The sequence below is a fragment of the Orycteropus afer genome, unplaced genomic scaffold (genome assembly GCF_000298275.1).
Source record: "Orycteropus afer afer isolate SDZICR_OR568_19922 unplaced genomic scaffold, OryAfe1.0 scaffold00394, whole genome shotgun sequence".
NCBI lineage: Eukaryota > Metazoa > Chordata > Mammalia > Tubulidentata > Orycteropodidae > Orycteropus > Orycteropus afer.
This window is the reverse complement of record NW_006921981.1, coordinates 2395651-2408608: the sequence shown is the minus strand read 5'-3', so window position 1 is coordinate 2408608 and position 12958 is coordinate 2395651. Positions and strand designations below refer to the sequence as shown.

Genomic DNA, 12958 nt, shown 5'->3' with positions numbered 1-12958 from the left:
ATGGGGCAATCTACTTCCGTAGTGATACTGCCTCGGGAACCCAAGGAGGGGTCGCTATGAGTCGGGTCCGACTCGACGGCACATAACAACAACAACAACAACAACAACCTTTCTGACACTGCATTGGCCCTCCAGTGGCTGGAAACAGAACAGCAGGCCAGAGACAGATCTCTAGAGGGAAGTGCTGCAGGCCAGGTGTACCAACAACACCCCTTCTTCCCCCCAAAACCAAGAATGCTTCTGGGAGAGTGAAAGAAATAAAGTTTGCTGCATGCTAAAATATTGACGGCACTTGAAGACATTAAGCTGAGTGAAATAAGTCAATCACAAAAGGACAAATATGGCTATGACCTCATTTTGATAAAAAGACAAGGACAAATTCATAGACACCAAAGTTTCTTTGTGGTTACCAGAGGCAGGAGGTAGGAGGCAGGTGGTGGTTGCTGTTTATGGAGTACTGACTTTAGTTTACAGTTGTCATGGATAGAATTGTGTTCCCCCCAAATATGTGTCAACTTGGCTAGGCCAATGGTTGTCCTCCATTCTGAGATCTGTTGTAATTATCCTCCATTTTGTGATGTGTTATAAATCCTAACATCTAGGTGTTAATGAGGAGCTCTGGTGGCATAGTGCCTAAGGCATTTGACTGCTAACCAGAAGGCTGGCAGTTCAAACCCACCAGCCACTCCTCGGCAATCTACTTCCATACCTCGGATACTCAAGGAGGGGTCACCGAAGGCAGTGAGTTTGGTTTGGTTTTTGTTTAGGTGTTGAGACAAGATTAGAGAGGGTTGTATTATCTTGAGTCACAATCTTACAAGAGGGCCTGAATGAAGTTCCACCCTTACTCATCACCTCCCTTATTTAAGTCACACCCTTACTCGAGTCACACCCTTGCTTGAGTCATTCTCTTTTATTTTACAGGATAAAAGGCGAGAAGCTGGTAGAGAGGAGACCTGACCACCACCAAGAAAGAAGAAACAGGGGTGGAGGACATCCTTTGAACACAGGGTCCCTGCACTGAGAGCTCCCTAGACCCGGGGGAAGATTGAACACTGGGCCCACAGATGTTGGAAGGAGACAAGGACCTTCCCCCAGAGGGAAAGCCTTTCCCTAAAGCTGGTGCTCTGGATTCAGACTTCTAGCCTCTGAAGTATGTGAGAATAAATCTGTTTATTAAAGCCATCCACTTGTGTTATGTGTATTATAGCAGCATAACTGAGACAGTGGTGTTGGAAAAATTGCATTGATTAAGGTTTGACTGATCACAGCTCATTAATGTAATTGCTGTAGGTAAACTGTTGTTGTTGTTGTTGTTGTTATGTGCCGTTGAGTCGGCCCCGACTCATAGCGACCCCTCCTTGGGTTTCCGAGGCAGTATCACTACAGAAGTAGGATTGCCCAACCTTCCTTCCGAGGAGTGGCTGGTGGGTTTGAACCGCCAGCCGTCTGGTTAGCAGGCAAGTGTCTTAGCCACTGTACACTTGTGAAAAGTTGAATTGTCAATGATGTGATGATATATTTACAAGGTCCCCCCTTATTCCAAAAAAGGAGTAGCTGCTCATGGGATTTGGTTTCTTGGTTTGGAGTTTCAGGGTCATGGTTTCTTGGGAAATTCCAGTTAATTGGCTCAACAACTCTGATCTTTTTCCTTGTAAACTATGTCAAGCAGTTTCTAAAACAGCCTCCCACCATTGGTAGGATGATTTCATCTCTTTGAGCAAGATGTGCAAGGACTCTCCAGCCAAATCCAAAGTGCAGGATGCCCAATTACATTTTAATTTTGGATAAATGCAAATAATATTTTATTATGGGACATATGTATACTAAATCACTAATCATTGGTTAACTGGGCCTTCTTGTATTTCAAGACGGTGTATTTTACCACCCTGAATGGTAAAACAGTTAACACATGTAGCTGCTAATCTAAAGGGTGGAGGTTGGCATCCACACAAAGGCACCTCAAAGGAAAGCCCTGGCTATGGATCTGCTTCAGAAAAATCAGGTATTGAAAACCCTATGAAGCAAAGTCCTGCTCTGATACATATGGGTTTGCCATGCGTTGGAGTTGAGTTGATAGCAACATTTTTTCCCCCTTGTATTTTATATGGCAACTCTACTTGTTGTTGTTATGTGCCGTCAAGTCGGACCCAACTCATAGCGACCCCTCCTTGGGTTTCCAAGGCAGTATCACTACAGAAGAAGATTGCCCCATCTTCAAGGGGTGAAATAATATCCTTACAAAGAGGTTTTTTCTTAAGTTTTTTTTTTTTTTTTTATTGTGCTTTAGGTGCAAATTTACAGAGCAGAATTTGTTTTACATTCAACATTTTATGTACATTTGGTTTCACTCCCCAATTACCATCCCCAAACCTAATCGACTCTCCTCCTCTCCCTTCCCGGTAACCCCCTGCCCTGTGCCCCTCATAGCTATGCACTCCTGTGTCCTGCATTTCCTCCATGTGAATGTTGTCTCTCTGGTGCCCTGTGGTCGACTACTCCAAGGGATGCATCTCCATAGAGTATGTGGGTGCACTGCCCTGGGTTGAGTGGTCTGTGGTATGTCTCATTTACTATTGGGCTGAGAGCCAGCCCCTGGGAGTGAGTTTTATTCCAGTGCCGAAGTATATCCCAGGGCTGTAGTATTGGGGGTCCCACCAGACTCCATCTGACCAGCAATTCTGGTCTTTATTGTGTTTTTGGATTTTGTTCCACGTTTTTCTTCCCACTCTGTCCAGGATCTCCAGTTATGATCCCTTCCTGAGTGGTTGGCATTGGTAGCCAGGCACCATCTAGTTCTTCTGATCTCGAGCTCTATCATGTCCTAGGGCTGATTGTTTCCAAATGCTCTTGGTTTTTTGCACCCATCTTCACTTCTAACGATTGAAGACCATTAACTGCATCTTAGATGGTCACTTGAAAGATTTTAAGACCCCAGTCACCACTCACCAATGTAGGCTGTGGGACAAGATTTTTATGTATTTTGTAGTGCCAATCGAGTCTGGAGTCCTCCAATGCTATGGTTCTGAGTTGGCAGATCTGATGGAGCTCTCTCCCACGGTCTGGCTGTCTGTGAGGGACTGCTCTATGCCTGTCTTCTGTTATTTCTGTAAGGATTGAAGGTATTTTGTATCACTGGTATCTGTGCAAGATTAGCCTCAGCTGAATCTGTCCTTAGTCTAGAGTATAATCCTGTCCACTGACAAACTTACAAAGAGTTTGGCTGGGCCTGTCTGTAAGCAGATCTAGCTGAACCGATCCAACCAATACTTGCCTTCTGGGCGCACTCCCCTCCTTCAACAACTTCCTTGTAGAATATGATGGAGCAATGAAAAATATGCAAAAATGTTGCTGTAAAACACACTCTATTTAAACATTTTATGAGAATACGCTATGAGTGAGAATGGACTCTTGCAAACAACAATATAATGATACACATACAAATATAATCTCCTGAAGTACAATGTAAAAAACTAATATAAACCAGTCTTTCAAAAACAAACAAAAGCATTTAGAAAATGTGATTGGATTATGTACAAGAGACAAGTTAGATATTCCAATCCTGACCAAGGAGGAAGAGTAAGATCAAATTTTGTTTGTTCTGCTTATTTACATTTTCACATGGTAGTGATAGTCCTTTTGTGTATTTGTCAAAACATAACTTAAGTCTGTAATGAAAAAACAACAGTTAAGAAGAAGAGAATAAAAAAAGCAAAACAAAACAAAACAAAACAAAAAAAACCCATTAGGTCATGGAAAAAATTGTGACCTCCATCCTGGCCACAAATCTTGGATGCCTAAAAACATTTGCTTTTTACCTATACATTGTTAGAGGGAGCATGTTGTAGAAATCCTTTGCATAACACAATTCTACAGTATTTTTAAAATATGCTATAAAGCGAATTTTAAAGCTTCATTTTCCTGGCAAAATATCCTGAATGTCACAAAATTACAGTCTTGAAAAATTTTGAAAATTATTTTGTTGTAACAGATCTTTATATAAATTACTACTGATATGCATATATATTTTGAATTTTTAAATACATTTGTTTTCCCCTGGGAACAGTAAAAATACAGGAACCAAAACACCCAAATAATTTTTGAGAAAAGAATGGCAAGGGTGTTGTGCAAAATCAGGTCAATTATTTGAGGGTCTAATAAAAAGACATTTAGTGAGGAGCCTTGGTGGCACACTGGTAAGCACTCTGCTGCTAAACTAAAGGGTGGCAGGCTAATCCACTCAGCAACCCCAGGAAAGAAAGACCCGGCCATCTGCTTTCATACAGATTACAGCCAAGACCCTATGGGGCAATTCTACTGTCACTTGGGATCACTATGAGTCGGAATCGACTCGACAGCAAACAGCAACTCAGGTAGTAAATCATGACCAGCCAGTTAAGGACTTTGAAACATCAGAATAAAATTATAATGTCACACTCATAATTACAGGAATTATATGGTCCTTTGATATTTTTGGCATTGTAGCTAAAAGAATTGTAAAACCCAGTTTAATTTTACAAACATACTTGGCACCTGTGGTAGGTACTGAGGATATACAGCAATGAATGAAACAGACATGGTTCCTATCACAGTGATGATTATAGATGAGCGATCAATTTAGTTGCACTAAATTCTAGCAGTTTAGAAGATAATGTATCTGGAGTGTTTCTTTATAGCATGTTATTACCATAAAAGGTAAAATTATTATATATTTATGAATTTTTCCCTGGATTATTCAACTGTATTTGAAGTATTCAATATTTCTATACATGTTGAGAGGCAAAGGAAAGGTATATTACAGTGCTATTTTTAAGGTTGTGCAACACACACTCATATTTATAGAAATACACAGTGTGTGTTCTTACCATGTCGGTATTGGAAAATCCAATCAATCTCACACAGATTAAAGGGATTCCACTTTAAAGGAAATAAACCAACAAAACTGACAGCTCAGACTGATGTAGGTATCTTTGAATATCTGAGTTGCTGATAATCTGAGAGGTGTAGTCAAGTATAGAGTACAGTCTAACAATGCGCAGTGTTAATATGGTATGCAAAGAGGCCTAATCAGTTTCATGAGTTGTTCTACTGGATGGATGGTGAACTGGATACTCAGTTAATTTGGTTGAAATATGTAGAAGCCAGATTTACTATCTGTTAACTTGCTTTGCAAATAGTGTTTGGCCATAACTCACTGAAAGGCACTTAAGAAACCGCATCATCACTATATCCTCTGTAAATCATGGAGCATTTCTCAAATATACCCTTGGAAACAGAGACAGTGATCCTTTGCTTAGGATTGAATGACAAAAATCTGGAGTCCAATATTTATGTATCTCTTTATATCTGTTGGGGTCATGTAAGTCAGGTACATTGAAAACATGACACCAGGAGTTGCTAAACTATGGGCCACATTGTGGTTGATGGCTATTTAGGATTAAGACTGCTGTACAGTGCTGTGCTTGGTGACTCTGGTGGAAGATGTGGTTATGGTCGAATTAGAATGAGCAGACGCCTCTAAACCAAAATTTGGCAAATGCCCAGTGACATGAGCTCCAGAAACCATGGTCTTCCTAGCCATCGTAGATGTTTCAGCAGGAACTTGGTAACTGGGTTACAGAGTGGAAGTAGATGTTAGCACTCTTTCTGTGACTGTCACATTCTGCCCCACTTCTACACTAGGCATGGCCAAAGGAGGCTGTACACCAGAGCCAGGGGCCAGGATCCTCTCTCTTTCCCTCACCATGACATAATGTGCATCTGGCAGATGCTGAGGGACCTCGAGAGGATTCAGTAGGCCCTCATTAGGCTGTATTACTTGTTCAGTGACCAAGACATTACTTTTATTAGCATAATGCTGCTCTACCAAAGTAGATGCTGGAGCATACAACCTCTCTGTCACAATCAGACCTTGTGGTTGTCTAGAACCCAAGATCACAGTGCTAGGTTGCATGGTGGAGCCTGTGGCATAGGATGTTTCTGTCACTATTATATTACTGGGAACCAATGGATCAGGAAGAGATGTAGCCACCTTCTGACCCAGCCTAGAAGACATGGACCTTTCAGTGACTACTTCCTGAGTTGCTTTCTCTGCACTCACTTCATGCAAAGGTTTTGGAACTTGAGAGCTATTGCCAGAGGAGTAGGTATTTTCCAAATTAACCATAGTCTGCTCATAGTGTGAATGTGAAGATGTGCTCATACTTGTTTCTGTGACAGGTTTTTGCCCCTGCTCCATTTCCATAGCCATGTCTATTTTCTGACCTATGCAAACTTCTGCTAGTGTCTTGAATTTAAATCCCAAATCATCTAAGGAGAGGTCATCTAGCTCTCCTTCAATAAAACTGCAACAGCCAATAGAACCATGGAGAGAGTCAGTTACTTCCTGAGAATAAACCAGAAGGCAATCTTTGGCTGTGTGAACGTCATCATCTTCAGTGTATGAGGCTGCTTTCTGAAATGCACATAGAAACAGAGACACATAATTAGTGACACAAGTTCAAGTAAAAACAAGACTCCCTATATCTGCCCCAAATGCATAAGCTGAGTCTAATCATGAGGAAACACAGAGGAACACAAATTGAGGGACATCCTACAACATGACTGGTCTGAATTCTTAAAAAATATTATGCTAGTCTATGACTAGCATGATGACATCAGGGAAAGGAAGGACAATGAAAAGTACACGTAAGATATAGACAAAAAAAAAAGAAAAAAAATTAATATCAAGAAAGATGAAGAAAGAGGGGAGTGTTTCAGATTAAAGGAGACTAAAGTGTAAAGACAACTACATGGAATGCAAGATCGTGAACCGGGATATACATAAAAAAGATATTATTGGGTCATTAGCTAAATTGAAACATAGGTTGTGTCAATGTTACATTTCTTTCTTCCTTTTTCTTTTTGATTCCAATTCATAGGTGACCACATGTATCAGAATAAAACTGTGCCCCATAGGGTTTTCTTTTATATATATATATATTTTTATTTAGGTGAAAGTTTACAGAGCAAATTCATTTTCCATATAGCAGTTCCCACCAGCCACTCCTCGGAAAGAAGGTTGGGCAATCTGTTTCTGTAGTGATACTGCCTCGGAAACCCAAGGAGGGGCTGCTATGAGTCGGGGCCAACTCGATGGCACGTGACAACAACAACAACATATAGCAGTTCACACACATTTTTGTCTCCTGACATTAACTGCAATTCCCCACAAGGTAACAGTTCTCTTCACACTTCCTCCCCATAGTCACTTCTTTCCTGTGGCCTTCTCTCCCATGCACTCCCACTCCCAAGCTATCTCCCTATTCAAAAACTGCCCCTCTGTTCAAATATGGAATGCTTCATGAATTTGCATGTCTTCCTTGCTCAGGGGCCATGCTAATCTTCTCTGTATCATTCCAATTTTAGTGTATGTGCTGTGGAAGCAAGCACTGATGTTAAATTTCTGAATCTGTTAACTGTACTGTAGTAAAGTAAGAGAATGGGAGTGTGTGTGTGTGAGAGAGTGAGAGGGAAAGAGAATGGAAAGCACATAACAAATGTGGCAAATTGTTAATGATCGGTTAATCTGGGCACTATGCCACCAGGGCTCCCAAAAGATATACAGGAGTTCAAAACTGCTATTATTCTTGAAACTTTTAGGATAAGTTTGAAATTATTTTCAAGCCAGAATTTAACACACAGACACATACACTCAACCAAGACATCCTTGTGCAGGGTGAGAGTAGAGAGGGAAAACATGCAACATAGCAATCTGCTCTTGGAACAGGACAGAGAGGAATAGCAAAACTATGAATGTAAGGGAGAATTAAACCTTTGTGAGAACTAAGGTTTTTGGGTCATTTATTGTCACAACATAATTTAGCTAGTACTGACTTATATAATGGGTTAAATCTTTTACTTCATTAACTACCACCACCATAACAACAACAACAAAAAACAGTTGCCACAGGGTCAATTCCAACTCAGGGCTTACCCCATTACCTTCTCTTAAAAAAACAAACAAACAAAAAAGTCCCATTCAGATCCAAGGCAATAATTACTCTAATAATAAAACCACATTCATATATAAAAGTTTTCTCCTCACACATAAAAACAATTCTTACTTCAGTGAAATAGTTTCTTAGAAACTCGTCATTCACTGCACCAGCAGCAACTCGAGCTCCAGCTATGTCTCTGGTAACCCCTGTGGCTCTTGTGGTCCTTGTGGTCTCAGTGCCTGTGACAACTCCTGTTGTGCCTGTGACTTGGGTAGCCCCACGAGAAAGAAGGCTTCTGTGTTCTGCCCATCCGGCATCCACCTCAGACATCTCATGCAGCCCTTTGGTAAAGGAAGCAGAGCTACTTCCTTTCACAGTGACTTCCTTGGTTAATGCACCTCCTATTCCATTTCCCACTGCTAGACTGTCCCTATGATCTGTTGCCAGAAGTGGTGGCATCGCCTGTGAGAGAAAATACATTTGAGAAGAGAGTCAGAAGGATGGAGAAGTACAATTGGTAAAAGGATATAAGCTAAATGGGTACAAGAAGGGAATAGGCTATTCCTACAAGGTCAAATAATAAATAAATACAAATATATATATGTACACACACTTGGGGTTGAGTAACTTCTACCTCATTCATCTGAAGAGCTCCATTGTGCTGTCTTGTTCTATAGCTAATTATAACCCAAGGAGACAAACAAACAAGAGCACTCAAATATGGCCTCAGGTCATTTATAATAATAAACAATAACTCAGTTATTGAGACCAAGGGCATCTCCAACACTACGAGGCATCCCATATGACTAAGTTCTGGTCAATGTGATATAAGTAGATACTGGTCTGAGAAGTGTTCTTAAGTTACTGTTCTTCACTTTTCTCCTACTGCTGGCAGGAACGTGAGGGTAGTGGTTGGAGCATGAGGACAGCATGGGAATGGGCTTATTCATGAAGGAGCAACAAGAAAGGAGGAGCCTGAGGCCATGTTTTGGAGGAATCATCATATTGGTCCTGGACTGCCCAAGTTCATGTTTAAGCCACTGTGATTTTGAGTTCTCTGACACTTGATGCCAAATTCACATCCTACTGGAAATTGGGCTCATGCAAATGGCAATGAGACACTCAAGGTGCAGATGCCAATAGAGAGACTATCAGAGATAGTAGGCGAAAGGAGAGGGTTTTGCAACATTTTACAAATGCCATGGTGGTTGTGGGGCTTGCCTCTGCCAAGCCTACATATGGTGGGGGATGGAAAAGGAGCTGTACCTGGTTGTACAACATTCTCCATTTAATATCTGGACAAAAATTTCTATCCTAAATCCTTATACACTCCAGTGAATTTGCCACTCCCTAACCCTTGCTCTACATTTCTTGTCAACATAGGACTTGTCACAGCAAAAACATTCTTAACTCTGACCTGGCAACAGAAATAAAATATGATGTTGATTGAACTCATTGTTTAACAAAGGCATGTGAATAAAATCCATGACGACCTCTTCACACTCTCATCGCCTAAAATCTTAGAAACATTTCCCACGTCCCCAATAAATTCCCAAAGGAAGACCCATCACATTGATATCTAAGATGACCTTGTCCTCAGGTGGTGCTCCTTCATTATTCCAAGGGTGCAGCATCTCGATAGTCCCAGGTATGGGAGCAAAGCCCTTGGTTCCCTCTCCACAATGGCACATCAGCAGTAAAAGTGGCACCACTGGGGAGAAAACAAAATCGAGTTCAGAGAAAGTTAGTCCTGACATATTTCTAAATTTATATTGCATAATTCTGGAATTAGATGGTAGCCAAGTCATCAAAAATAACCTAAAGACTTTATCAATTATTTTGTTTTATGAAAGCATTTAATTTCTAATATGAGACAAACCATTGTCAAGGAACATATGTATGAAAAGATTAAAAGTTCCAAAGGTAGGGAAATTTTAATATTTTCATATATTCCAGAACACTAGATCTTTGATGATACTTCACCCTAGAATGGAATTGAGCACAAGGCAGGGCTCTCTTAGGTCTCAATTAACTTTTGAATGATCTAAGTAGTATTTCCTGAAATGATGCTATATTAAAAAAAAAACCTTGGAACATATATACCATTTTATTTAGAATTCGATAAAATTTCAGAGCTTCTTCCTTCAGTTTCATACCACCTCTGGAGGAAGGGAAAACCAGTGCTTCCCTTGATCAGTGCAGTAAAGAACTGCCCACACTTAGCACAACTTGAAGAATGTAATCAAGACGAATGAATTGTACATGTGGAAACTGGTCAGTTGTTTTATGTTTTACAGCATAAATTTTCACCAAAAAATAAGCCACATCTAATGCAGTCCACCTCAAACTAGCTCTTACCGCCACTCCCATTTGGCAGCTCCCAAGGAGGAACTGTCTCCCTCTAGATTCCTTTTAATGTAAAATACTTGGCAGCATAGTAGCTATACCTACTGTGAGTAATAAAAGGGGAGAAGTCAGCCATGGTAATGCATTTCAACAAATACTTACCAAGCATCTGCTATGTGCCAAGTGTCACATCAGGCCCTGGGGAGTCTGACATGAGAAGGCAAAGAAGCTGTGGGTAGGAGATCTACTTTAGGCTTCCATACCCACTGCCTCAAGTCAATTCCGACTCATAGTGACCTCCATTGGGTTTCTGAGGCTGTAAATCTTTACTGAAGTAGATTGCCTTCCTTCCACAGAGCAGCAGGAGGGTTTGAACTGCCAACCTTCTGGTTAGCAGCCAAACATCTTACCTATCCACTATGCTATGGGAGTTCCTTAGTCTAGGCTTCAGTACCTACTAACTTGATAAGCTGGGACAACTCATTTACCATTATGTGTCTGTTTCTTTATCCATAAAATGGAGATAATGGTATCAAAATACATTATAAACTGTCAAGAGTTATGCATTCAACTGAACATCTGCTACCGGTTTTATGAGGCTCCTTCTCTGTCCCTGAAATAGCCTAGGCTGCCTCAGAGATGGTCCTCTGTCCACATTCAGTTATCAAGTGGAGCGATACTCCACACAATCCAAGGTTATAATTCCTTGTTCTTTCATGAAAGGAAACCTGAGGTCTTTGGAGGGCATACAGGAAGGCAGGACATCTAGGAATATCTTGTCAATGTCAGAAAGCATAGAGGTGCTCGGAGGGCATGGCTATTGTTGTTGCTGGTGAAGAAGCAAGCCAAGCAGAGGGTATGGGGTAGCTGAGTTGGGCCAAATTGAGTGTTCAAAGTAATAACAGACTGGAAGAAGCTGAGTTTATGAAAGAATCTTGTCTCCAGGCTCTAAATCCATCCAACAAATCTTTGCTGAGAGCCTACTATGTGCAAAACACTGTTGTTGTTGATGCTATGTGCTGTCGAGTCATCTCCGACTCATAGTGACCTTATGTATAACAGAATGAAACAATGCCTGGTCCTGTGCCAGCCTCACAATCCACACTATACTTAAGCCCATCGTTTCAGCCACTGTGTCAATCTATCTTGTTGAGGTCCTTCCCCTCTTTCGTCGACCTTCCACTTTATCAAGCATGATATCCTTCTCCAGGGAATGGGCCCTTCTGACAACATGACCAAAGTAGGTGAGTAGAAGCCTGGCCATCCTCGCTTCCAAGGAGTATTCCAGCTGCACTTCTTCCAAGACAAACTTGTTAGTTCTTTTAGCAATCATGGTACTTTCAGCATTCTTCGCCAACACCACAACTCAAAAGCATCAACTCTTCCTTGGTCTTCTTTATTCACCATCTAGCTCTCACATGCGTGTTGTTGTTTTGTGCCACAGGAGGTGATTGAAAATATCATGGCGTGGGTTGGAAACATCTTGGTCTTCAAGGAGATATATTTGCTTTTCAGCACTTGAAAGAAGTCTTTTGCAACAGATTTGCCCAATGCAACATGTCTTTTGATGTCTTGACTGCTGCTTCCATTGGCTTTGATTGTAGATCCAAGTAATATGAAGTCTTTGACAACTACAATCATTACTCCATTTGTCATGATGCTGCTTATTGCTCTGGTTGTGAGGATTTCTGTTTTCTTTATATTGAGGTGTAATCCATACTGTAGACTGCAGTCTTTAATCTTCATCAGTAAGTGCTCCAAGTCATCCTCACTTTCAGTAAGCAATGTTGTGTCATCTGCATATTTCTGGATGTTAATGACCCTTCCTCCAATCCTGATGTCATATTCTTTTTCATATGGTCCAGGTTCTAGGATTATTTGCTCAGCATACAGATAGAATAAGTATGGTGAAAGGATACAACCCTGACACACTCCCTTCTTGATTTTAAACCATGCAGTGTTCCCTTGTTCTGTGTGAATGACAGCCTCCTGGTCTATGCACAGGTTCCTCATGAGTACAATTAAGTGTTCTGAAATTCCCATTCTTCTCCAAGTTATGCATAATTTATTATGATCCACATAATCAAATGTTTTTGCATAGTCATTAAAACACAAGTAAATATCTTTCTGATATTCTTTACATTGAGCCAAGATCCATCTGACATCAGCAATGATGTCCCTCGTTCCACATCCTCTTCTGAATCCAACTTGCATTTCTGGAAGTTCTCTGTCAATATACTGCTGCAACCATTTTGAATTATCTTCAGTAAGATTTTACTTGCATGTGATATTAATGATATCGCTCAGTAATTTCCACATTCTGTGGGATCACCTTTCTTTGGAATGGGTACAAATATGGATCTCCTCCACTCAGTTGGGCAGGTAGCTGTCTTTCAAATCTCTTGGCATAGCTGAGTGAGTGGCTCCAGTGGGTCATCTGTTGAAACATCTCAATGGGTATTCTGCCAATTCCCAGAGCCTTGTTTTTGGGCCAATTCCTTCAGTGCAGCTTTGACTCCTTCTTCAGTACCATTGGTTCTTGATCATATGCCACCTCCTGAAATGGGTGATCACCTAGCAGTTCTTTTTGGTATAGTGATTCTGTGTATTCCATCCATCTTCTTTTGATGGTT

General features: G+C 40.9%; 1 protein-coding gene and 1 non-coding gene across 2 annotated transcripts in view; both read right to left on the bottom strand.

Moving 5' to 3' along the window:
* Window positions 1-5437: 5437 nt before the first annotated feature.
* Window positions 5438-12958, bottom strand: part of DSG2 (desmoglein 2) — a 67063-nt gene continuing 59542 nt past the window's right edge. The window contains 3 exon segments of the mRNA XM_007953460.1: window positions 5438-6454; window positions 8106-8441; window positions 9569-9690. Of these exon segments, the coding sequence (XP_007951651.1) occupies window positions 5438-6454; window positions 8106-8441; window positions 9569-9690 (1475 nt within the window).
* On the bottom strand, window positions 7325-7431 carry LOC122151339. Its single transcript, XR_006164108.1, has one exon. It is a non-coding gene; the product is annotated as a U6 spliceosomal RNA (small nuclear RNA).